The following is a 27,834-nucleotide window of genomic DNA, read 5'->3' as shown; positions in this document are numbered from 1 at the left end:
TAGGCCTGATAGAGAAGACATTGTTTCAGTGTTTGGAAGATGTCCTGGAGGACTATCATGTAGCTTTCGAGGGTCATCCTGTCAAGCTCTCTAGAGTGTTCTTGAAGTACGTGCAGTTGATTGGATTCGATAACATTCTAGGGCCCCGCGAGTCACAAGCACAGAAGCTTGGTATCAGGGAGGGAGTTTGAAGCGCTGGCTCCCCTAGCGGCTCTGGTATTAGCCTTCTGCTCTCTGAGCAGGGATTGCCCCTTAGCGACTTTTCAGTAAAAGGCACTAAAATCTCTGTTTGATTTTATTTAATGTAGCACATTTCTAATAAATCACCAGTGTTCCATTAGACAAGTGCTGCTCAGTTTCCCACCTTGCATCAACCTCCTCGCTGACCTCCCTGCCTCCTGTCTCTCCCCTCTCTGGTCCATACTTTCCTCTGCTGCCCAGATCATTTTTCTGAAGAAGTGTTCAGTCCACTTCTCCCCACTCCTCAGAACTTCCAGTTGTCCATCAAAACTCCTTACCATTGGCTTTAAGGCACTCGATCAGCGCTCTCCCTCATACCTTACCTCCCCGATTTCCTGCTTCAATCTAGTCCACATACTCCTCTCCTCTAACACCAATCTACTCATTGTACCTTGATTTTTGTCTGGTCCACATCCTCTCTCCTACTTGGAATATCACTGTTTATTGTTGTATTGTACTACCTACCCCAGCGCTACAGTGCCTGGCACCAAGTAATAATAATGTTGGTATTTAAGCGCTTACTATGTGCAGAGCACTGTTCTAAGCACTGGGGTAGACACAGGGCAATCAGGTTGTCCCGCGTGAGGCTCACAGTCTTCATCCCCATTTTACAGATGAGGTAACAGGCACAGAGAAGTTAAATGACTTGCCCACAGTCACACAGCTGATAGGTGGTGGAGTCGGGATTCAAACCCATGACCTCTGACTCCCAAGCCCGGGCTCTTTCCACTGAGCCATGCTGCTTCTCCCTATCTAACTGGTTTGTAGATGAGGGAACAGGCACCGTGAAGTTAATTACTAAATCAATCATTGGTATTAGTGACTGCTTACTATTGTGCAGAGCACTGTACTAAGTGCTCGGGAGAGTTCCCTATAGCAGAGTTGGTAGAAACTTTGGTAGACAGTTATGTGACTTAGCCAAGTTTACATAGGTAGTTGGTTGCAAAGCTGGGTTTCACAGCTATTTCTCCTAAATCAGAAACCCTCAAATCTCTCCACTAGGTAATTTCTAAAAAAGTATAGAAAATGCTTTCTTTGCTTTTCAATTATTTCTCTGATTCTTGTGGAAATTGGCATCTGATATTTTGTTCCACCTCTTCATCCTTGGGATTATTTTTCATTTTAGCAAAATTGTGCTTAGTTATACTCTAGGTAGCAAAAAGTTAAATTTGTGGATTTTCTGTGGTTTTGTAGGGGTTTTTTTGTAGTTTATACCAAATATCAATTTTTTAATCTCCTTTTGTAGTCTTCGTCCAATAGGGAAAAGTGCCAAACTGTGTCTGAAAGGCTTGCTGAGTGTTTTATGAACCTACTGACTTTGGCTGTTTCTGCAGCAAGGTAAACCGAAAACCTGTTAATTAACAAGTTTTCCTCCACTGTAATTCTCTGGTTGATACTTGTAGCAGAGTCTTTGAAACACAGTACAGAAAGTCTCAGTACAGTATGTCAAAGTACTGTTTAGGAACAAATAATGTCCTCAATTTGGATTTGACGGCCTTTTTGTTACATGGACCTATCAATCAGGGGTAGTTTAGCATTTCCTGTGCATGGACCACTATACTAAACACTTGGGAGAATATAACAGAGTTGGCAGACGTGTTTCCTGCCCACAAAGAGCTTACATGTGTTATAGAAAGTACACTAAGTATAGTAGTAGAGTTTGTAGCACCAGCATTTATTGAGTGCAATACACTGCATTAAGCACTTGGGAAATACAAATTTAAAAGTGATATATTCCTAGCCCACAAGGAACTTACACTCGAATGAGGAGAAAGGCATAAAACTATTTACGGACATAGCCAAATAAATGATGTGCAGAAATACTAGAGCTGGCTGGTGGGTTTATATGACTTGGGCTGCTAATGGTGTCATTTTTATACCTAAGGTAGATTCTAAATGATATATGTGAATATATTAGCATATAAGGGTAAATTGGTGACCTTGCCCTGATGAAGTGGGAAACACTGTGGCCTAGTGGAAAGACCACGAGCCTGGGAGTTAGAGGATCTGGGTTCTAATTCCAGCTCCGCTATTTGCCTGCTCTGAATTTTGGGCAAGTCACTTAACTTGTCCGTGCTTCAGTTACCCCCTCTGTAACATGGAGATTAAATCCCCCTCCCTCCGATTTAGACTGTGAGTCGTATGTTGTTCAACCTAATTATCTTGAATCTACCCCCATGTTTAGAACAGTGCTTGACACATAGTAATCGCGTATCAAATGCCATAAAGGAAAAAAATGTGTAATCACGAGCCTCTGCTCTGTATTTTGGATGTGGTGAATTTTAGAGATGTGGATTTTTATTCTGTTAACATGTACAAGGAAAGACCTTGTTATCAGTACTGCCGAGTTCTCCTTTTCACTCAGGCTGCTTCTGCAAGCATACCATAAAAAGGACATTTCATCGTGGTCAGATTTTGATGGGGACCAATAAAGAAAACCAGTGAGCAGGAATAATGAGAGGCTGTTGCTTAATATTCAGCACTATTTTCATTTTGAAAGCTCGTTGATTTAGGTCCTCTCCTTTGACAAGTGTAAATATTACCGGACTGGGTTGTAGGAGAAAATCCTATAATGCCGAGTCAGCATATAAGTGACTAAGCTGATGATGGGCTTTAGTGGACCCAGCACTTATCATCAGAGAAAAGTTTTCAACCTAAGGCCTCCACAGAGACCCAGTCGGCCGTCATAGTGAGCTCAGTCGAGCACAGTCAAGGCCCAGATAAAATATTAGACTGTTGCAAGGGGCAACACATCACAGTTTTTGTCAATAAGTTCGGTTCAGCTTCTGTAATATTTCTTCTGCTTGTTTGGGAAACCACTGAAATAAGAAAGCCTGTAACAAGTGCGTGATCAATATTCTCACATTTCTTCCCGTGGCATATCCTAGCTGCTGGTGCCAAGAGCAATTCACAGACATTTAAAACCCAATTGCTATAACATGGGTGAGCTCAGCTTCTTAAGGACTGGAAAAAGACCCTTTCACTTCCACGCTTTTCTCATGTCTCCACTATGCTGCCGCTGGCTGTCCTAAATTGAGAGGAAGTGTGCTACCTTTCAAGCGTGCCAGAACCAGGAGGCGATTTTCTTTAAGAGCAAATTGATTTTCCCCAAAGGAAGGATGGCCTGTGTTTTATAGCTCCATAGCCAAGTTTGGAGGTGATAAATGCCTCCTGTGGAAGGGTGATGGTATATTTCCATAGGGCTATTATTGCAACACATTTTAGTATTGTGATTTGGGGAACATGTTAAGTAAAAGCAGCTTATCTTAAAAATAAATGATTCATAGAGTTTTCTTTTCTGTGTTTTTTTTTTTTTAAGCTTGGCACTTACATGGAAAAGTTAAATGACTGCACATCTGATGAGAGCATGTAAAAGCCTAACTGTCTCCAGTTTTGCTTTCTAAATGGAGTTGAAGGCAATCTATATTGATCTATCTTTGCACTTGGTAGACTGATCTTTCTTTCAGTCTTTTCAGATTGAATTTTGCCACAGGAATGACAAGCACATTTGCAAATGGAAATACCCACTAACTTTATCCAGACATCCAACATTTTCATTAACTTTACTTTTGTATGCTTATAAAAAGGATTTTAAGGGAAAGATCCTTAAGAACAACCTTATAGGAGAAGGGGCATGGTGTAATGGAAAGGAAACGGGCCTGGAAGTCAGAGGAGCTGGGTTCTAACTCCACCTCTGCCACTTGCCTGCTGTGTGATTTGGGGCAGTCATTTAACTTCTCTAGGTCACAGTTTCCTCATCTGTAAAATAGGGATTCGGCATTTGTTCCCCTTCGTACTTAGACTATGAGGCCCATTTAAGATTGTCAGCACCCTGTAAGCAGGGAACGTGCCTACCGACTGTAAAGAAGCAGCATGGTGTAGTAGATAGGCCTGGGAGTCAAAAAGTCATGGGTTCTAATCCTGGCTCCACCATTTGCCTGCTGTGTGACCTTGGACAAGTCACTTAACTCTTCTGTGCCACAGTTACCTTCTCTGTAAAATGGGGATTGAGACCATAAGCCCCACCTGGAACAGGAACTATGTCCAACCCAAGTTGCCTGTATCCACCCCAGTGCCTAGTATAGTGCCTGATACATAGTAAGCACTTCCAAATACCCTAATTATTATTGTATTGTACTCTCCCAAGGATTTAATACAATGCTTCTAAGTTCTTAATGCCATTGGTTGGTTGATGTGGGACAGGGACTGTGTTTGGACTGACCATCTCATATCCACCTTAGGACTTAATACAGTGCCTGGCACATAATAAGCACTTATCAAATGCCACCATTATTTTATTATCATTATCATCATTATCATTTTTGTTATTATTACAATTATTGTTAAGACTATTTGTCTAGTAACTATTGCTGCTGCAAGATTCCTCTTATCAGACATTCCTAGGTAGACTTTAATTCCGCCATGATTTGAGTTCCATCCAAGAAAGCCTTTGTGAATTAACCAGGAACACGGCTGTACTAACTAGTCTTTAAATCTGAAAACACAATCACCAGCCTCTTTAAGTTTGAGGATTCATTCATTCAGTAGTTCATTCATTCATTCAATAGTATTTATTGAGCGCTTACTATGTGCAGAGCACTGTACTAAGCGCTTGGGATGAACAAGTCGGCAACAGATAGAGACGGTCCCTGCCGTTTGACGGGCTTACAGTCTAATCGGGGGAGACGGACAGACAAGAACAATGGCGATAAACAGCGTCAAGGGGAAGAACATCTCGTAAAAACAATGGCAACTAAATAGAATCGAGGCGATGTACAATTCATTAACAAAATAAATAGGGTAACGAAAATATATACAGTTGAGCGGATGAGTACAGTGCTGTGGGGATGGGAAGGGAGAGGTGGAGGAGCAGAGGGAAAAGGGGAAAATGAGGCTTTAGCTGCGGAGAGGTAAAGGGGGGATGGCAGAGGGAGTAGAGGGGGAAGAGGAGCTCAGTCTGGGAAGGCCTCTTGGAGGAGGTGAGTTTTAAGTAGGGTTTTGAAGAGGGAAAGAGAATCAGTTTGGTGGAGGTGTGGAGGGAGGGCGTTCCGGGACCGCGGGAGGACGTGACCCGGGGGTCGACGGCGGGATAGGCGAGACCGAGGGACGGCGAGGAGGTGGGCGGCGGAGGAGCGGAGCGTGCGGGGTGGGCGGTGGAAAGAGAGAAGGGAGGAGAGGTAGGAAGGGGCGAGGTGATGGAGAGCCTCGAAGCCTAGAGTGAGGAGTTTTTGTTTGGAGCGGAGGTCGATAGGCAACCACTGGAGTTGTTTAAGAAGGGGAGTGACATGCCCAGATCGTCTCTGCGGGAAGATGAGCCGGGCAGCGGAGTGAAGAATAGACCGGAGCGGGGCGAGAGAGGAGGAAGGGAGATCAGAGAGAAGGCTGACACAGTAGTCTAGCCGGGATATAACGAGAGCCCGTAATAGTAAGGTAGCCGTTTGGGTGGAGAGGAAAGGGCGGATCTTGGCGATATTGTAGAGGTGAAACCGGCAGGTCTCGGTAACGGATAGGATGTGTGGGGTGAACGAGAGGGACGAGTCAAGGATGACACCGAGATTGCGGGCCCGAGAGACGGGAAGGACGGTCGTGCCATCCACGGTGATAGAGAAGTCTGGGAGAGGACCGGGCTTGGGAGGGAAGATGAGGAGCTCAGTCTTGCTCATGTTGAGTTTTAGGTGGCAGGCCGACATCCAGGTGGAGACGTCCCGGAGGCAGGAGGAGATGCGAGCCTGAAGGGACGGGGAGAGGACAGGGGCGGAGATGTAGATCTGCATGTCATCTGCGTAGAGATGGTAGTCAAAGCCGTGAGAGCGGATGAGTTCACCGAGGGAGTGAGTGTAAATGGAGAACAGAAGAGGGCCAAGAACTGACCCTTGAGGAATTCCAACAGTTAAAGGATGGGAGGGGGAGGAGGCTCCAGCGTAGGAGACCGAGAATGATCGGCCAGAGAGGTGAGAGGAGAACCGGGAGAGGACAGAGTCCGTGAAGCCAAGGTGAGATAAGGTATGGAGGAGGAGGGGATGGTCGACAGTGTCAAAGGCAGCAGAGAGGTCAAGGAGGATCAGAATGGAGTAGGAGCCATTGGATTTGGCAAGAAGGAGGTCACGGGTGACCTCAGAGAGAGCAGTCTCGGTAGAGTGGAGGGGACGGAAGCCAGATTGGAGGGGGTCTAGGAGAGAATGGGAGTTAAGGAATTCTAGGCATCGATTGTAGACGACTCGTTCTAGGATTTTGGAAAGGAAGGGTAGTAGGGAGATAGGACGATAACTGGAGGGGGAAGTGGGGTCGAGAGCGGGTTTTTTTAGGATGGGGGAGACGTGGGCATGTTTGAAGGCAGAGGGGAAGGAGCCCTTGGAGATTGAGTGGTTAAAAATAGAAGTTAAGGAAGGTAGGAGGGCAGGGGCGATGGTTTTAAGAAGGTGAGAGGGAATGGGGTCCGAGGCGCAGGTGGAGGGGGTGGCACTTGCGAGGAGGGAGGAGATCTCCTCTGAGGATACTGCAGGGAAGGATGGGAAAGTAGGGGAGGGGGTGGGTGGGGGGGAGGGGAGAGGGGAGAGTAGTTAATCGGTCATATCTACCGAATGGCCACTTTTGCCCAGAACACTGTCCTAAGCTGTTATAAGAGCTCAATAAGAAGTCATAGCGTAGTGGCTAAAGCATGGGCCTTGGAGTCAGAAGGTCATGGGTTCTAATTCTGGCTCTCCCACTTGTCTTCTGTGTGACCTTGGGCAAGTCACTTCACTTCTCTGTGCTTCAGTGACCTGTAAAATGGGGATTAAGACTGTGAGCCCCACGTGGGACAACGTGATTACCTTGTATCCACCCCAGCGCTTAAAACAGTGCTTGGCACATAGTAAGCGCTTAACAAATGCCAGCATTATTAGCATTATTATTATTACCCCAGCACTTAGAACAGTACTTGGCACATAGTAAGCACTTAACAAATGCCATTATTATTATTATTATTATTATTATCATTCATCTCTGTATTAACTATCCCCGAGAACTAGCATTTGACCACTTTCACACCACCTAAACACTTGACTACCCACTCCAGCCGTTAACACTTATATAAATATCTGTACCCTGTTTTACTTCCCCCTATTTTTAATTTTCCTTCGGGTCTTTTGCCACCAACAGTATTGTAAACTCCTTGAAGGCAGGGATCATACCTTCTGAGTTCATTGTACACTACCAAACATTTAGTAGAGTACTCTCTGCATTCAGTAGGTGTTACAGTACAATCTCTTGATTGACTGAAGGGAGGAGGTGGTGCATAACTCATGGGTTCATCAAAATCCCTCTAAACTGTCTGAAAAAAAATGATTGGTATTTTCCATCCAAGGCCTGCTAATTTTGGTTGCTCGTTGTGGGCAGGGAATGTGTCTGTTTATTGTTGTATTGTACTCTTCCAAGCATTTAGTACAGTGCTTTGCGCACAGTAAACGGTCAATAAATACGATGAATGAGATTGTCGATTAATCAATAGTGTTTATTGATCCCCTGCTGCATTTAGAATACTGTTCTAAGAAGGTGGGGGAGACAAAAGAGAAGACACAATTCTTGCCCACAAGGATCCTACTGTGTAGTGGAGGTGATGGACGCGTAAATTAATTACAGCTAGGGGGGTTGCAAAGGTCTAGGGGGAATCCTTTCCAGTGATTTCCAGAGCTTGGGGAATCAGTAGTGGAGAACTCAGCACTCTTAGGATTTGGGCACTACAAATTTATTGTTCAGCCTCAACTGTGCAATTGGATTAACGTGCATTTACTTTAGCTTGTGTAGCCTCATAACATTATGCTCTGCTTCTTCCTCTCTACACCCAAAATCCCACTTGAGACGTTTTTAAAAAAAATTATCTGTTCTGGGGAGCTTGCTGCCTTGGAATAAGTAAATTTTTCTTTGGGGTGAGAGCCACCACATTTTTTTTTAAAATTAAAAGATAAAGTGCTGCATCTATTCCTGAAATACTCAGCTCCTTGCAAAGATACTGTCAAGTAGCCCAGGTCTCTGATCCAAGTCTGTGTAAAATAAGCATTTATGTATATCTATTTTATAGTCTCACTGCAATTTAGTGTGTTTTTCCCTACTTGATTATAAGTTATTTGAGGTCAGGGAACATGCCTTCTATTACTTTTGTACTCTCCTAAGCGCTTAGCACAGTGCTTTGCACTCATAGAAGGTGCCAAATAAATACTGCATTCAGTAAGCATTACAGTACAATCTCTTGATTGAAGAGAGAAGGTGGTGCTTAAGTCATGGGTTCATCAAAATCCCTTCAAATGCTCTGAAAAAAATTGCTTGGTGTTTTCCATCCAAAATCTAATTTTGGTTGCTCATTGTGGGCAGGGAATGTGTCTGTTTATTGTTGTATTGCACTCTCCAAAGTGTTTACTATTGACTAAGTAATCTCTCCTTTTAAATTTTAAATAGTGATGGCTTGGTGGAAATAGCATGGGCCTGGGTCCTAATCCTGGCTGTGCCATTAATCTGCTGTGTGACCTTGAACAAGTCACTTAACTTTTCTGTGCTTCAGTTCTCTTATCTGTAAAATGGGGATTAAGACTGTGAGCCCCATATGGGACAGGGACTGTGTCCAACCTGATTGGCTTGCATCTACCCCAGGACCTAGTACAATGCCTGGCACGTGGTAAAACACCTAACAAATATCATAAAAAGTCACTTAACCTCTCTGTGCCTCAATTTCCTTATTCTTAAAATGGTGATTCAATATCTTTTCTCCCTCCTAACTTGGACCGTGAGTCCCATGTGGGACCTGATGTTTTTTTACTTGCCCCAGAGCTTAGTTAGTGCTTGGCACATAGTAAGTCCTTAAAAACACCACAATTATTATCATTATTATATTTAGAAATATCAAAATTTCAAAACTTCAGATTTAGCCATACTGTTGTTCTTTGGAAAGAGCAAAGCCCTAGGAGTGGTGAAACCTGGTTTCCAATGCCACCTGTGACAGTTAGGGAGTGCCCGGGGCCGGGGGAAGGAAGGGAGGGGATGTTGTGTCATCAGTGGGGAAGACTTGTCTCTATCTGTTGCCAAATTGTACATTCCAAGCGCTGAGTACAGTGCTCTGCACATAGTCAGCGCTCAATAAATACTATTGAGTGAATGAAAGACTTCTCATTGGCCACAGAGGCCATTATGCCAGCTGGACAGCCCCAGTAGAAATCAGTCCCGGACAATAGCTGGCTGGGCTCCAGGCTGGCATCTCCCCTCTTTGTCTTTGTGGTAACACGAAGAAATGGTTAAGGTGGAGGCTGCCCTGAGCCTCCTTCAGGCTCTCACCCACCTTATCATAGATCTTAACACTGCTCTTCCCCCACATCTCTCTACGTTACTATGCTTGCCATACTATAGGCTGGAAAGCAGTCATTCATCTTGCCCCCTTCTCCGTCACCACGCTAGTCTCCTACTAGAACCCTCGCCGCACACTTCACCCCTTTAATGCCAAACTACTCACCGTACCACGATCGCATATGTCTCGCCACCAACCTCTCACCCACGTCCTGACTCTGGCCTGGATCACCCTCCCTCCTCAAATCCTATGGACACTCTCCCTCCCTTCAAAGTTTTATTGAAAGCACATCTCCCTCCAAGAGGCCTTCCCTGAGTAAGCTCTCTTTTCCTTTATTTCAACTCCTTTTTGCATCAGACTTGCTTCCTTTATTCACCCCGGCCCCAGCGCCACAGCATTTAAGTATATATCCGTAATTCATTTATTTATATTAATGTCTGTTTCCCCCTCTAAAATAGAAGCTCATTGTGAGGCAGGGAAATGTGTCGGTAATAATGTGTTGTATTCATTCAGTCGTATTTATGGAGCACTTCCCGTGTGCAGAGCACTATACTGAGCACTTGTGAAAGTACAATATAACAATAAGTAGACACATTTCCCTATCCACAATGAGCTTACAGTCTAGAGGGAGCTTCTCCCAAGCACTTAGTAAAGTGCTATGCACATAGTTCAGTGCTCCTTAAACATGATTGAATGATTTCCTCTTCTCCTACTCCCTTCTGTATAGCCCGGATTTGTAGCTCTTATTAACCCTGTTGCCGAATTGTACATTCCAAGTGCTTAGTACAGTGCTCTGCACATAGTAAGCGCTCAGTAAATACTATTGAATGAATGAATGAATAAACCCCTCCTTCAGCCCCACAGCACTTAGGTGTACATCCAAAATTTGTCTACTTATATTAATGTCCATCTACCCCTCTAGACAGTAAGCTCATTATGGGAAGGGAACATGTTGACTAACTCTGTTATACTGTACTCTCCCAAGCACTTAATGAAGTACTCTGCATACAGGAAACATTCAGTAAATATTATTGATTGATGGATTGATGCCTGTACTTGGAACTCCCTCCTTTCAGATCCACCAGGTCACACATCCCACTCCACACCTCCAAAACTGTTGTCTCAATCAGTGACTCAGTTGTATTTATTGAGTGTACTTTGTACAGAACGCTGTATTAAGCACTTGGGAGAATACAACAGTAAACAGACACGTTCTCTGCCCACAACGAGCTTACAGTCTAGAGCGGGGAGACAGACATTAATATAAATAAATAAATTAAATTACAGATTATGTACATAGGGGCTGTACTGAAGAGCATCCCTCCACCTCCATTGGTTGTGGCTTCTCCTCAGCTCCCAAGCACTTATGGTGCATCAGCACATGTATTCTATTTATTCATGTACTTATCTTTTCTCAGTTTTTGCATCTATGTTTTCACTCCCTTCTGGTCTGCCTGTCTCCCCCAGTGGATTGTAAATTCCTCAGGGGCAAGGGAGGTGTCTGCTATTCGTATTACATTTTCCCACACATTTAGAGTGTACACAGTAAATGCTCAATAAGTGCAGATGAATGGATGAACCACCACCAGAGAAGCCACTGGTTAGGGTGGGAGAAAATATTGCCTTCACATTTCAGACATTAGTGATCTAGTTATTCAGTACTGCTGAAGGGACACATGATCTGAAAATTCTGCTCTAGTGTTTCCAATAAAAAAAATAAATATGAGCCAGATTGTGAGAAATTAGTGTCTTCAGCAAGCCCTAATCACTTCAGTCTATTCCTGCACAGAAGCTGTTCCCATTATGGTCTTGCTTTGCTATGTGTTTCCGCCTGGTAGTTCTTGAAAAATCTCATTTCAATTAATTTGAGCAAGAGTAAACAATCTCGACTTCAAGCAGTTTTAGACATGACTCATTTAGGTGTGAAGTCAAATACCAAGTGATAATTTATGCAATTTGTGGAAAGAAAAAAAAGTTACACAACTATAATCCTGAGCACCCTATAAGAATTCTTATGATTTAAAGTATTTTTTCTCATATAATTTATGATTCTTTCCCAATGTGGTATTTGTCATCTGCATGCTGGCTTGGTTTTGGAATTGAGTTAACCTAGGAGAATTACAGAAGCAACTTGGCCTAGTAAATAGAGCATAGGCCTGGGAGTCAGAAGAACCTGAGTTCTACTTTTGGCTCCGACACTTGTCTGCTGTGTGACCTTGAGCAAATTACTTCACTTCTCTGTGCCTCAGTTCCCTCATCTGTAAAATGGGGATTAAGACTGAGCACCACAGGGGACATGGACTGTGTCCAACCTGATAATTCTGTATCTACCCCCAGCTCGTGGTATGTAATGAGCTCTTAAATGCTACTATAAATATATATGGGGGGGAGGGCAGAGGGAGAGAGAAAAGAAAAGATCAGTACAGAAAATAAGTATTGTTCTTCCTAGTTTTCTCCCTCCTCTCTTTTAAGGAAGATTTTCTTTCCTCTCATTCCTTCCATCTACTTTAGGTGATTGACTCCAGCATCTCATTCAGTAAATGATAATTAGTGACTGCTTACTGTGTGTAAAGCACTGTACTAAGCGCTTGGGAGAGTACAAGCACTTTACACAGTGCTCTGCACACGGTAAGTGCTCAATAAATACCACTGAATGAATACAGTATAACTGTCTGCAGACACATTCCTTGCCCACAACGAGCTTACAGTCTCTCTCTTTCAATCTCTCTCTCATCCAGTCCTTTCCCTCCTTAGCTCATCTGTGATTTCTCACTGCTATCAAAATATCTATTCCATGTCCCTGTTCCTTTTCACCCATAATAAGGCAGTGAAAAAGTGTGAGAAGTTCCACTATTCCATTTTTCCCTCCCGACCTTCTCTTCTCACTTCTGACTACTTCCTTCACAACAAAGTACAGATCCCCCTCCTTCCTCTTGGTTCTATCAAGCTCCTTGTGGGCAGGAAAGTCAGTCAACCTATTGTATTTATTGAGTGCTAACTCTATGTTGAGAGTGGTACTAAGCACTTGGGAGAGTCTGATATAACAGAGTTAGTAGACAGTTCCGGCCCACAGTGAGTTTACAGTCTAGAAGGATGATAGCTTTTGCTTTTATTGTACTTCCCAAGTGCTTGGCATCATGCAATTTACTACTAAAACCCTTTGTAAGACCTCTTAGCTTCCACCTTTCCACTAATTCAGATGGCTCTAAAGCTTTGGCCAAGAAGCTTGGAAAATCACCACTCTGTGTAGTTCAGGGGTATTTCAGTCAATCAGTTGTATTTATTGAAAGCTTACTGTGTGCAGAGTACTGTACTAAGCACTTAGGAGAGTACAGTATATAAGTGGAACAGAACTGATAGACACATTCCTTCCCCACAATGAGCTTACGGTCTAGAGGGGGAGGTTTCCTCAGGAAAACTTTTCTCTAGGTTATTCCACTAACACAGCTTCTGACCCACTCTCCCTGCTCAGATATTCTTTTATAATAGCTATTTTTATCTTTCCTTAGGTATGCTGTTTGTTAGGTCTTAGGAGGAAAGGATCCTATCTTATCGGTAATAAAATCTAAGTATCTCACATAGTGCTTGGCTTCCTCTAGTTACTCAATAAATATGTTTTGACCGACTGAAGAAGGGGAGAATGTTAACATACCATTCAGAGATTATGTAGAGGAGAATGGAGGTTTTCTGCTCTGCCAAAGGTGATATGCAGGTCTGGTAAAAGAAAGGGGAAATGTCTTTGGTCTTGGATGTAAAAAGTTGTTGGAAAGTATTTTCCAACACATTTAGAGCAGAAAATAGAAGACCGAAATTTCGTGGTAGACCTGTTAATAGGTCCAGGACAGCTGGATTATGATGGAGACAGGCTGAAGAGTGTACACTTGAAAATTTGGTTTATAATAATAATAGTTGTGGTGTTGGTGTTAAACATTGTGTGTCAAGCACTACTAAGCACTGGTCTAGTTACCAGTAATCAAGTTGGACACAGTCCCCGTCCCATTTGGGCCTCAGTCTAAGGGGGTGGGGGCACAGGAATTGAATTTTACAGATGAAGAAACATGCCCAAAGAAGTTAAGTGACTTGTCCAGGATCACAAGGTAGACAGGTGGCAGAGTCAGGATTAGAACCCAGGTTTTAAAAGAAAAGAATGACTGTGGAGGGGATGTACAGCCATTTCTTGTAACAGCTGAGTTGCCATCTTGCGAAGTATCACCTTGGGGAGAGCTCAGTCAGTCATTCATAATTATTGAGCTCTTACTGTGTGCAGAGCACTGTATTAAGCACTTGGGATAGTGCAGTATAAAAGGTACATTCCCTGTCCACAGGGAGTTTTACAGTCTAGAGGAGGAGACATATATATATATACATATATATATACACATATATATATGTGTGTGTATGTATATGCACACATATATATGTATGTGTATATATAATATATATGTATAAATAAAATTACAGCTATGTACATAACTGCTGTGTGGGGATGAATAATAATAATGTTGGTATTTGTTAAGCACTTACTATGTGCAGAGCACTGTTCTAAGCGCTGGGGTAGATACAGGGTAATCAGGTTGTCCCACGTGAGGCTCACAGTTAATCCCCATTTTACAGATGAGGTAACTGAGGCACAGAGAAGCAAAGTGACTTGCCCACAGTCACACAGCTGACAAGTGGGAGAGCCGGGATTCGAACCCATGATCTCTGACTTCCAAGCCCTGGCTCTTTCCACTGAGCCACGCAGCTTGTCTAAAGGGAGCAAGTCAAGCCAATGCAGAAGGGAGTGGGAGAAGAGGAAAGGAGGGCTTTGTCAGGAAAAGCCTCTTGGAGGAGATGTGCCTTCAATAAGGCTTTGAAGGTGGGGAGAGTAATTGTCAGTCGGGTTTGAGGAGTGGGGACCTTCCAGGCCAGAGGCAGGACGTGGGTGAGACCTCACCGTCCCTCGGTCTCGCCTATCCCGCCGTCGACCCCCGGATCACGTCCTCCCGCGGTCCTGGAACGCCCTCCCTCCTCACCTCCGCCAAACTGATTCTCTTTCCCTCTTCAAAACCCTACTTAAAAATCACCTCCTCCAAGAGGCGTTCCCAGACCGAGCTCCTCTTCCCCCTCTACTCCCTCTGCCATCCCCCCTTTACCTCTCCGCAGCTAAAGCCTCATTTTCCCCTTTTCCCTCTGCTCCTCCACCTCTCCCTTCCCATCCCCACAGCACCGTACTCGTCCGCTGAACTGTATATATTTTCGTTACCCTATTTATTTTGTTAATGAATTGTACATCGCCTCGATTCTATTTAGTTGCCATCGGTTTTTACGAGATGTTCTTCCCCTCGACTCTGTTTATCTCTGTTGTTCTCGTCTGTCCGTCTCCCCCGATCAGACCGTAAGCCCGTCAAACGGCAGGGACCGTCTCTATCTGTTGCCGACTTGTTCATCCCTAGCGCTTAGTACAGTGCTCTGCACATAGTAAGCGCTCAATAAATACTATTGAATGAATGAATGAGCTCGGCAGCAAGATAGATGAGAGCGAGGCACAGTGAGAAGGTTGGCATTAGAGGAGCTAAGTGTGCGGGCTGAGTTGTAGTAAGAGAGTAGTGAGGTACTAGGGGGCAAGGTGATTGGTTTGAAGCAGATGGTAAGGCGTTTCTGTTTGGCGCGGCAGTGGATGGGCAACTTCTGGAGTTTCTCTAGGAGTGGGAGACATGGCCTGAATGCTTCTGTAGAAAAATCTTCCAGACAGCAGTGAGCTGTGGACTGAAGTGGGGAGGGGCAGGAGGCAGGGAGGTTAACTGGGAGCAAGGAGGCCGATACAGTAATGAAGGAAGGATAGGATAAGGGCTTGGATAAATTTGATAGCATTTTGCATTTCGACAGAGCTCTGGGTGAACTTGAATTCTCTCTCACCCTGCTATTGTTTATTGTTTTGAACAATCAGATTTTAAACATTAGAATCTACTGAAATTGAGAGCATTTTTTCTAGATTTTAAAAAAAATATATTTATATCTTATATAAATATTTTATATAAATATATACATTTATTTATATAATTTATATAAAATATTTTATAAAATATATTTTTAAAAAATATATAAAATATATAGGCAGGTGTAAAATCAAATGAAAGCCGGAATTCCAGGTGAGCCTCAAACAGTATCTATAAACTGTCTGTACTTGGTTTAAGCATTCTAAACCCAGTCATAAATTCACAGTAATCAATCAGTCGTATTTATGATGACTTACTGAGTGCAGAGCAGTGTACTAAGCACTTGGGAGAGTACAGTATAGCAGAGTTGGTAGATATGTTCCCTGCCCACAACAAGCTTACAGTAAATCAGTCAATCTATCCCATTTGTTGAGCACTTACTGGGTGCAGAGCACCGTACTTAAGTGCTTGGGAAAATACAATATAACAAGAGTTGGTAGAAACGTTCCCTGCCCACAGTAAGCTTGCACCTAGATGGGGGGAAAGGTGTTACTATATAGATATTACAGATAGGTCTGTAATTCATTCATTCTATTAAATCGTATTTATTGAGCAGTTACTTTGTGCAGAGCACTGTTCGAAGTGCTTAAGTGCTGTGGGACTGAAGAAGGGGTGAATAAAAGGAGCAAATCCAAATGCAAGGGCAAAACAGAAGGGAGAGGGAGAAGAGGAAATGAGGGCTTAGTCAAGGAAGGCCTCTTGGAGGAGATGGGCTTTCAATTGTATTCATTAAGAGAGAAGCAGCGTGGCTTAGTGGATGGAGCACGGGCTTGGGAGTCAGAGGTCGTGGGTTCAAATTTCGGCTCTGCCACTTGTCAGCTGGGTGACTGTGGGCAAGTCACTTCACTTCTCTGTGCCTCAATTACCTCATCTGTAAAATGGGGATTAAGACTGTGAGCCTCACGTGGGACGACCTGATTACCCTCTATCTACCCCAGCGCTTAGAACAGTGCTCTGCACATAGTAAGCGCTTAACAAATACCAACATTATTATTAAGCTGTTCCCATGTGCCCAGCACTGTACTAACGGGTTGGGGAAAACAGTGCAGTAGAGTGGGTAGTTATGTTCTCATTTCACGAGATTATAGCCTAGTCGGGCAAGATAGATGGTTTAGCGTAGTGGCTAGACTTCCGGCCTGGGAGTCAGAAGGACCTGGCTTCTAATCCCGGATCCACCACTTGTCTGCTTTGTGACCTAGGGCAAATCACTTTACTTCTCTGTGCCTCAGTTACCTCATCTGTAAAATGGAGATTAAGACTGTCAGCCCCATATGGGACATTGACTGTGTCCAACCCCATTTGCTTGTATCCATTCCATCACTTAGTACAGTGCCTGGTAAGCACTTAGCAAATACCATTATTATTATTACCCTTATTATTATTAACATACTGGTAGGGGAAATGGGAGCAAATAAGTATATGTACATAAGTGCAAAGCTCGTTTTAGGCATTCTATGTCTATTTTATTGTACCATGCCGAGCGCTCTTTCCACAGTAAGTGCTCAATAAGTAGGATTGACTGACCGAGTGAATAGCAAGTATTTAAGGGGTATGGATCCAAGTGCATGGATGACAGAGGGAGGGTGAATAGGAGAAACAAGAACCTAGTCAGGGAAGTAAGAAGCACAGATTCTTGTAATTTTCTACTTACAAGTGAAGTAAGCATTCTGTTAAAATTCAGTCAGTCTTAATTGTGTTGCCCACTTCCTCTAAGTGTTCTACAAATATACTCTAACTCATAAAGCTTCCCCGTCTATTTGAGCTTCAGGAAAAGTAGGACTACCAAGCTGAAGACAAAACAAAACAAAAAAATCCAAGGGAATTCAGAAAATACCAGCATACTTCACAGTGCTGTTTGTGGAATGCTCAGACCTAGGATTTATCTGTGTAGGTGCTCAATTGTTCCACTGCTGCAGGAATTCTTGTCTGCCTTGTCTGCAGAATCAGTCTCCTTCTTAATTTTTTAAAAAAGGTGTTTATTAAACAAGGACACATCCTGGATTAGTGGAAAGAGCACAGGCCTGGTAGTCAGAGGACCTGGGTTCTAATCCCACCTTTGCCACTTGCTGTGTGACCTCAGGCAAGTCACTTAACTTCTCAGTGCCTCAGTTCCCTCATCTGCAGAATGGGGATTCAATACCTATTCTCCCTTCTACTTAGAGTGTGAGCCCCATGTGGGACATGACTAAAGAATCTACCCCAGCTCTCAATACAGTGCTTGGAACATAGTAAGCACTTATAATTACTACAGTTAAGCCCCTACCTTGTACCAGATACGGTCCTGAGCGCTAGGGTAGATACAGGCTAATCAGGTCAAACACAATCCATGTCCCACATGGGACTCACAGTTTTTAGCCCCATTTTTACAGGTGAGGTAATAGACAAAGAGAAGTGAACTGATTTGTGCAAGGTCTAGACTGTAGACTCTAGACTATAAATTAGGGGAAGCAGCCTGGCGTAGTGATTAGAGCATGGGCCTGGAAGTCAGTAGGTCATGGGTTCTAATCCCAACTCCACCACTTGTCTGCTGAGTGACCTTGGGCAAGTCACTTCACTTCTTTGGGCCTCAGTTACCTCACCTGCAAAATGGGGATTGAGACTGTGAGTCCAAGTGGCACATGGACTGTGTCCAGCCTGATTTGTCTCTCCATCCCAGGGCTTAGAACAGTGCCTGACTCATAATAAGCGCTTAACAAATACCATAATTTTTATTATTATTATAAGTTTATCTCTAGACTGTAAGCTCATTGTGGGCAGAGAATGTGTTCTTTGTACAGTGCTTTGCACACAGTATGCACTCAATCAATATAATTGAATAAATGAAAAGGTCACAAGGCAGGTAGGTGGTGGAGCCAGGTCTACTGAGTCCCAGGCCCATACTCTTTCCTTGAGGCCACCCTGCTCCTCACTTTCAGCCTTAAAGGCTGAAAATGGTTGCTGGACAATGAGGCACATGCTCTGACAGAATTCTGTCCTGAAGAGAACATCTCCTTCCAAAGACAAAAGTTTAAACCTGTGCATGGAGCCTGTGGCATCATAGTGAAATAGCATGGCCTAGTGGAAAAAAGCATGGGTCTGGGAGCCAGAGGAATGGGTTCTAATCCTAACTGTCCTACTCTCCTGTTGTGTGTGACCTTGGGTAAGTCACTTCTGTGTGCCTCAGCTTCTTCAACTGGGGATTCCGTACCCATTCTTTCTCGCGTTTAGACTGTGAGCCTCATGTGAGACGGGCTGTGCCTGACCTGATTAACTTATATCTACCTCAGCGCTTAGAACAAACCTTGACACATAGTAAGTGCTTAACAAATACCATTTTAAAAAAGTGAGTTTTTTGAGTTAAGGTCCTTATTTTCTAGAATGAGTTTGGCATTAGATTTCATATGACTAAAAAGGATGTATTGAATATTCAAATAGTGAATACATTAATAGTCTCCTGTAGTACTAGTCATAAACTCTTCAACAATTTTTTGCATATTTTCATATATTTTCAGCTTGACCAGCTTGCTAGATTGGATCACGAAAAGACATAGCTATTAAATCTATACTGAAGAACCAACAACTTCTTCAAAAAATAATTAGCAGACAAGATGGCAGCTTCCTGTTTTTATAGCAATCTTTTATATTTAATAGACCATTTGGAAAACAGTTACCGGTTGCCTGTGATGTTTCTGAGCACGTGAAGTGATTATCAAAAATCATTTAAATTGCAATTTTCCTTAGTCATATATCTCCTGTAGTTAAAATTGGCTTAACCGTTTACGAAACACCACATAAATTCTTCTCTCCCAGATCCACCATTTCAGACAAATGGTCGAGACTAGACTGAATTGTCAATTGAGAATTACATGAATCGTTTAAAGGCAATTTCACGCCTATCTGGGCTGCTATAGGAAACCTCTAAGACTTCCCTTGTCTGTCAGTAGTTTCAGTGCCACCAGCGTTGCTTTGTTCAAAATCGTCTCCCTCGTAGATTAAGGGAGGGCTTGTGGTTAGAATGACATCCAGAACAATCAATGGGATCACGTAGACTTTATATGGCTAGAATTTTGATGACCTGGAAGATTTATTTTATTTTTGAAAGGGTGAAACAGAGACTTTAAATCAAATACATTTCATTATTTTGTCTGTTCACAGGGAGTGTGGATTTGGCAAAAAATCTGGGTGGTTGACCATGGCATGTAAGCCAACTGTGGGACTTGGAGGGATTTAATGAGGCAAAATAAGGAATTTGACTCTCCTGCCTCTGGCCCATTGCTTAGACCTTTCCTTCCTGCATTGAGCTGTCTTCCCGTCGAAAAGCCCCCTGAAATGCTTTAATAATAATAGCAACAATAATAATAATGCTATTTGTTAAGATCTTGCTATGCGTCAAGCACTGTTACAAGCATTGGGGTAGATACAAGCTAATCAGGTTGGACACAGTCCCTGTCCCACTTGGGGCTCACACTCTTAATCCCCATTTGACAGATGAAGTAACAGGCCAGAGAAGTGAGTGACTTGTTCAAGGTCACACAGCAGACATGCGGCAGAGCCAGGATTAGAATGCACATCCTTCTGACTCCTATGCTCTGTCCACTAGGCCACACTGCTTCTCATAGAAATGCTCCCAGAAAGTCACCTCCCTCAGAGCTGTTTTCCCAAGTTATCGTCCTCAAGGGTGGCCATGGCTTTGACTGAAGAAAGATGGATGGATGGGCTCAGTGACCTCGCAGGGCCCCTGTAATCCCTCTGATGCCGTGTCGATGCACCTAAGAGAGGGGGTAGCTAAAGGGCAGCTTTCCCTACGCCAGCATCAGCTTTATTTTGGGATCGAACTGACTTCAGCTCTGTGGGCTGTCCTGAAATCTATCAATCAATCAGTCAGTCAGTGCTATTTGAGTGCTTACTCTGTGAGCTTACTGTGGGCAAGAAACATGTGTATCGGCTCTGTAACGTTCTAATAATATTAACTGTGGTATTTGTTAAGAACTTACTATGTGCCAGGCAGTGTTACTAAGCACTAGGGTGGATAAAAGCAGATCTCTCCCAAGTGTTTAGTACAGTGCTCTGCACACAGTAAGTGCTCAATAAATACCATTGATTCATTGATTGTACACCGAGCAGTGTATTAGATTAATTAATGTTGGTATTTGTTAAGCGCTTACTATGTGCAGAGCACTGTTCTAAGCGCTGGGGTAGTTGAGCAGGCCAGTTCACCTTTCGGAGCTTATCTCATCTGTCAAATAGGGATTAAGCCTGCGACAAGTCCCACGTGAGGCTCACAGTCTTAATCCCCATTTGACAGATGAGGTAACTGAGGCACAGAGAAGTGAAGTGGCCTGCCCACAGTCACACAGCTGCCAAGTGGCAGAGCCAGGATTCGAACCCATGACCTCTGACTCCCAAGCCCGGGCTCTTTCCACCGAGCCACGCTGCTTCTCATTAGATGCTTGGGAGGGTACAATACAGCAGAGTTGGTAGATGCGTTCCTGGCCCGCAAGGGGCTTACAGCCTAGAGGGGCATAAAGGCCTTACTGTCAATAGATACATTTCAGGATATGTACTTCAGGACTGTGGATTGAGGGGGAACTTATCAGAACCCCCTAGACTCTACAGTCAGTCAGTCGATTGTACCTACTGAGCGCTTACTGAAAGCAGAGCACTGGACTAAGCAACTGAGAGAGTACAGTATAGCCATAAACGGATACATTCCTTGCTCATAATGAGCTTACAGTCCAGAGAAGCATCGAGGCTTAGTAGCAAGAGCCCAGGCTGAAGAGTCAGAGGATGTGGGATCTAATCCCAGCTCTGCCTCTTGTCTGCTGTGTGATCTTGGGCAAGTCACTTTACTTCTCTGTGCCTCAGTTATCTCATCTGTAAAATGGAGATTAAGGCTGTGATCCCCACTTGGGACAACCTGATTAGCTTGTATCTACCCCAGTGCTTGGCACATAGTGAGTGCTTAACAAATACCATCATTATTATTATTATTATTAGTTTACAGGTCTGCAGGAGTCATAAGAGCATGGATCTTTGGACTAGTGTAGGTCCTCTCACTCTCTTGACCAAGATGTAAATTAGCATTGTTCCCCACTCCACCATTAGAATGGAAGGGTCATGATGTCTCACACAAGGTCTTCTTGCCCATGGTAAATTGGGAAGACTCTAATTTGACAGACAGCCACTCTCCCCCACTTCAAAGCCTTATTGAAAGTTTATCTCTTCCAAGAGGCCTTCCCAGACTAAGCCCCACTTTTTCTCATCTCCCATTCCCATCTGCGTTGCCCCGACTTGCTTCCTTGGCTCTTCGCTCCTCCCAGCCCCAAAGCTCTTATGTACATATCTGTAATTTTATTTGTATTGATGTCTGTCTCCTTCCCTCTAGACTGTAAGCTCGTTGTGGGCAGGGAATGTGTCTCTTATTGTATTGTACTCTCCCAAGTGCTGAATGCAGTGCTCTGCACACAGTAAGCGCTCAATAAGTACTATTGAATGAATGAATTGAATGAAAGACTAGAATTCAGTCCTTAGTATTCAGCAAAGAAATTCTTTGTTTCCAAATCAAATGAAGATAGATCTCTTCAGATGTTCTATGCCTATTCCTGTGTATGCCGTCTTCAGTTATTTCTTTGGCTTATTAGTCAATCAATAGATTGACGAATCTCCCTCTCCCAGCCCCACAGCACTCATGTACATATCTGTAATTTTTTTTATATTAATGTCTCTTTCCTTGCCTCTAGATTGTAAACTCATCGTAGGCAGGGAATGTGTCTATTGTTATATTGTACTCTCCCAAACGCTTAGTACAGTGCTCTGCACACAGCGCTCAATAAATACAGTCGAATGAATGAATGAATAAAAGCAGTGTGGCCTGGTGGATAGAGCAAAGGTCTGGGAGTCAGAAGGCCCTGGGTTCTAATTGAGGCTCCGCCACTTGTCTGCTGTATCACCTTGGATAAGTAACTTTGCTTCTCTGTTATTCACTTATTTCATCTGTAAAATGGGGATTAAGACCTGTGAGGTTATGTAGGATATGGATTGTGTCCAGCCTGATTGGCTTGTGTCTACCCCAGTGCTCAGAACAGCACCTGGCACATAGTAAGCACTTAACAAATGCCATAAAAAGGCAGCCAGTGGTATTTATCAAGCACTCACTGCGTGCAGAGTATACAGTACTAAGCGTGGGGTGAGTACAATGCAGCAGAGTTTTTCCCTGCCCACAAGAAACTAACCGTCTAGATGGGGAGATAAACATTAAAATAAATTATGGATACCTACATTAGTGCTGCGGGGCTGAGGGTATTTAAAGGGTGCATTTGATTTGGAAACAATTCTTAAAGGGTACAAATCCTGTTGCCTAGGCAACACGGGGAGAGGGAATAGGGGAAAAGAGGACTTAATTGGGGAAGGCTTAGTTGAAAAATCTTCAGTCCTTCTCAGCATACCACTGTTATATATGCCAATTACTCATAAAATGAGCTGCTCCAAATCCGTGGCTTTGTGGAAAGAGCCCGGGCTTGGGAGTCAGAGGTCATGGGTTCTAATGCTGGCTCCGCCACTTATCAACTCGGACAAGTCACTTATCTTCTCTGTGCCTCAGTTCCCTCATCTGTAAAATGGGGATTAAGACTGTGAGCCCCACGTGGGGCAACCTGATTACCCTGTATCTACCACAGTGCTCAGAACAGTGTTGGCACATAGGAAGCGCTTAACAAATGTCATTATTATTATTATTATGGTTATTATTATTATTTCACCTATGACTAGACAAATGTATCTTACAAGTCATTCATTAATTCATTCATTCAATCGTATTTATTGAGTGCTTACTGTGTGCAGAGCACTGTACTAAGTGCTTGGAATTACAATTTGGCAACAGATAGAGACAATCTCTGCCCAGCAATGGGCTCACAGTCTAAAAGGGGGAGACAGCAAAACAAAACAAGTAGTCAGACATCAATACCATCAAAATAGATAAATAGAATCATAGATATATAAACATCATTAATGGAATAGAGTAATAAATGATATATACAAATATACACAAGTGCTGTGGGGAGGGGAAGGGGGTAGAGTAGAGGGAGGGAGTAGGGGGAATGGGAGGGTAGGAGGTGCAGAAGGAAAGGAAGGGCTCAGTCCGGGAAGGCCTCCTGGAGGAGGTGAGCTTTCAGTAGGGCTTTGAAGAGGGGAGGAGAGTTAGTTTGGCGGATTGTGAGGAGGGAGGGCATTCAGGATCAGTGGTAGGACGTTCTATAGTATGAGTATTGCCAGTGCTAAGTATAATGGGCATATTTCCCCACTTTCTACAGGTTTTCCTCCCATTCATGTATTCCATATATTAATAATATCATTATTATAGCTCACATTCAGTAAACCCTCAGATTATGCAAAGCACTGTGCTAAACACTGGGGATAACTTAACAAAGATCAATTAAAGCAGAGTCCCTGGCCCCAGATAGCTAACATTATAGTGGGGGTGGACAAGTGCAAGAAGAATACTCCTCTGGGACTCCCAACAGCCCCTTCTTCTTCAGGTGGAAAGGTGAGCTAACAGCAGCAGCCTGAGACCCACTTAACCATAAGAGCAGCAAAAAGAAGTCGTGTGGCCCAGTGGAGAGAACACAGGCCTGGGAGTCAGAAGGCCTTGTCTTCTATATGCTCTTCCCTCCCTTATTCTTAGTTTATGAAGTTTTCAGAGCCAGTCACCAGATCAGTTCTCATCTGTGTTTTTCCCAGGGCTACAGTAGTTTGCAAACGGTAAACACTGTATAAATATCATTACTACTATCAAGAATATAATCCAGTGAATAGCGAAAAGAAGTTATAAGGCAGCAATCAAAAACAGAATACTTATTTTCCTTAGCAGAGTTACATTGTGATGTCATGTTAAGCATGTTGTCTGTTATGACCCCAAGAAGATGTGTTTGTCATACATCTGGATCACACGTGGATTACAGATGAGGTAACTGAGGCACAGAAAAGTGATGTGACTTGCCCAGGGTCACCAAGCAAACAAATGGCAGAGCCAGGATTAGAACCCATGACCTTTTGCCTCAGTCCTGCACTCTATCTACTATGCCATTCTGCTTCTCAACTCCTCTGCTCCACCTCACATTTCCCTCCACCTTCCATCCTCCCTGTATCAGGGGCACCTGACCTTGGCTTTATCCTTGACTTCCCAACATCCACCCCATATCCAGTCTGTTGTCATTCCTGTAAATTATTCCCCAACATTTCCAGGATCCTCCCCTTTCAAATATCCTGGTCCAGGCATTTGTGATATCTCAGATTAGCTGCTGCCTCAACCTCCTTGCTGATCTTTCCAAGAATTTAGTACAGTGCTCTTCACATAGTAAGCACTCAGTAAATACGATTGAATGAATCTCAGTGGCTCCAGTCTCTCTCCTTTCCAGTCCTTACCTCTCACTACTGCCTGGATCATTTTTCTGAAGTGTGGCTCTGGGCACCCCACTCCCCATAAACCCCCAATGATTGCCCATTCTTCTTTGAAAACCCTGACCATCGACTTTAAAGCACTCATTCAGCTCCCTCCCTCCTGCCTATTCACTCTGTTCTCCCATTACACTCCAGCTCAAACTCTTCATCCTTCTCAGACTAACTTACGGTGCCTCGTTCTCACTTCTCCCATCCCTGAGTCTTTTCTAACTCTCCCCCGTCGTATTCCTCTAGACTGTGAGCTCATTATGGGCAGGAAACATGTCTGCTAATTCTGTTGTGTCGTACTCTCCCAAGTGCACTTGGGAGAGTGCTTAGTACAGTACTCTGTACATAATAAGCTCTCAATAAACATACAGACCACCGATCTCCCCATCTTCAGAACCCCTTTATTTCCTCCAAAAGGCCTTCTCAAATTACCCCACTCTGTATTCCTCCGATCCCTCCTCAGCCCTTCCATACCATCTAAGCATTTAACATGACCAAATCTCCATAGCACTTGTCTATCTCTTATATGCTCTTTTATTCCCTCTATATGTTATTTATTTCATCGTCTATTTCCCTGCTATACTATGAGGTCCTTGAGGACAGAGGTTGAGTTTCCTAAGTCTCATTTCCTTTTTTCCCATTCTCTTCTGTGTTGCTCTGATCAGCTCCCTTTATTCACCTCCCCCGACCCTTAGCCCCATAGCGTGTACATACATATCTATAATTGATTTATTTTTGTTAATGTCTTTAAGCTCATCGTGGGCAGGGAATGTATCTACCAACTCTGTGTTATGCTCTCCTAAGCACTTAGTACAGTTCTCTGTGCACAGTAAGCTCACAATATATACACAGTATATATGATTGATCTTATATTCTTTCAGACTCTTAATACAGTTCTCAGTGCATAGTAGATGCTCAGTAAATGCTGTTGATTAATTGATCTTAACCAAATATTTTTCTCCATCATCCCCCTTCCCCTCCCACCCCCTCTGCACCAATTTTGTTATATTGTGCTCTCCCAAGTGCATAGTACAGTGCTCAACACGCAGCAAGCAATCAATGAATATGATTGATTCACTGGGGCCAGCTGTCTTCCCTGGGAACATGGGAACCATGCTTATTCATTGCTCTTAAGTAAGCACTTCCGATCACCAACCAACGTGCCCCAGTGCTTAGAACAGTCCCTGGCGCATAGTAAGCCCTTAACAAATGCCATTATTATCCCTGCTGTTTAAGTAGCATCTTTGCTTTCCAAGAAGGGAATCCTGTTTGTTTGTTGTTGTTTTTTTATTCTCACTGAAGTCCTAACAAACGTCTATTTTTCTTCACAGAAAGGGCTATTGCGAGACACGAGGTGCGTGAAATTGAACAGCGCCATACAATGGATGGCCCTCGACAAGAAGCAGTTGTGGATGAGGAGGAAGATAGAGTAATTATTTACAATCGAGTCCCTAAAACTGCAAGCACCTCTTTCACCAACATCGCCTACGACCTTTGCTCCAAGAACAAGTATCATGTCCTGCACATAAACACAACCAAAAATAATCCTGTGATGTCGCTGCAAGACCAAGTAAGCCTTCGTAATATGTCTGGTTTAGCAGCGGGGCTTAGTTGAAAGAATCCTGGCCTGGGAATCAGAGGACCTGGGTTCTAATCCCAGCTGTCTACTGGGTGACCTTGGGCAAGTCACTTTGTTTCTTTGCACCTCAGTTTCCTTATCTGTACAATGGGGATTCAAAGTCTGTTCTCTCTCCTTCTTAAGACCATGAACCCCGGGGGCAGGGACCTAATGGTCTTAAATCTACACCCGTGCTTGCCACATAGTAAGCGCTTATAACACATACCACAAACACGATCTCAATAGGCAGATCAACCAATAGAGCTGTTTGGATTAGTTCTAAGAAAAGGAAAAAAAATGAATTCAGATTTTAACTCCACCACCCCGAATGATGCAACATCAATAATTTCTGCAACTACATCCGTGCGAGAGGGGAAATATGAGTGGGATTATAATTGCCCCCCCAAAAAAGTAATAGTAAAAGAAGATCTGAAAGACAAGCTCTCTTATCAGAAGCATATTTTAATAGCATTATTAGAGCTCATGTTCATTAACGGTTATCTAATTAGAATGGAATTTGCTTGAAGGATGAAGAGTATTAAAAATGCCTTCATTACAGAGCTGTTGGCTCACAATTTGGCATGCTGCTGTCTGCCCTCTGAAGCAAGAAAGTAGAGCGACAGAAATTCAGAAGGTCAAGGTTAACCTGCTAGGGCAGAAGTTTGTAAAAACCTGGTTTACGCCATACAACTTATGAGCATATTGTTTTTGACTACCTCAGTGTAAGGTTTCACTTGTTCTCTTTCCCATTCATTCAGTCATATTTATTGAATACTTACTGTGTGCAGAGCACTGTAGTAAGCACTTGGGAGAGTACAATATAACAGTAACAGACACATTCTCTGTCCACATCAATCTTAAAGTCTAGAGGACGAGCTAATAGCTTTCTTGAGTTACTCTGTTTACCTAATACCACTAGGTTGAGATCAAGATCAATATTTTTCCTTGAATAACCTTTTAGTTAAAAATAAAAGTAATCCATCAAGGAGAAGGATCAGGTAATGAATGGGGGTTTGGTTATATTCATTCACACAGATGTTTTCAACTCATAGCTAAGAATTAAAGTTCCATCTAATCACAGAAAGTAGCACATCAATTTAGGAATCAACCAGACTTTTCCTGTGGCTTGAACAGATTTTTATGGGTCTCTTCCTTCTATCTTTGTAAAATGAGATCATTCTTATTGCCAGTTCAGTGAAAGACCTCTAGTCCCTTAACTTTTTGAACTCATCTAAGAGTTTTAAAATTACAGGATTTTTTTG

The 27,834-nt window shown here is 43.3% G+C and overlaps 1 protein-coding gene across 1 annotated transcript in view; it reads left to right on the top strand.

Moving 5' to 3' along the window:
* HS2ST1 (heparan sulfate 2-O-sulfotransferase 1) overlaps positions 1-27,834 on the top strand; it is a 178,144-nt gene that overhangs the window by 109,140 nt on the left and 41,170 nt on the right. The window contains exon 2 of the mRNA XM_029063960.1: positions 26,286-26,524. Within this exon, the coding sequence (XP_028919793.1) occupies positions 26,286-26,524 (239 nt within the window). The remainder of the gene's footprint in view (positions 1-26,285; positions 26,525-27,834) is intronic.

This window comes from Ornithorhynchus anatinus, chromosome 4, assembly GCF_004115215.2.
Source record: "Ornithorhynchus anatinus isolate Pmale09 chromosome 4, mOrnAna1.pri.v4, whole genome shotgun sequence".
NCBI lineage: Eukaryota > Metazoa > Chordata > Mammalia > Monotremata > Ornithorhynchidae > Ornithorhynchus > Ornithorhynchus anatinus.
This window is presented reverse-complemented; position numbering and strand designations above follow the sequence as displayed.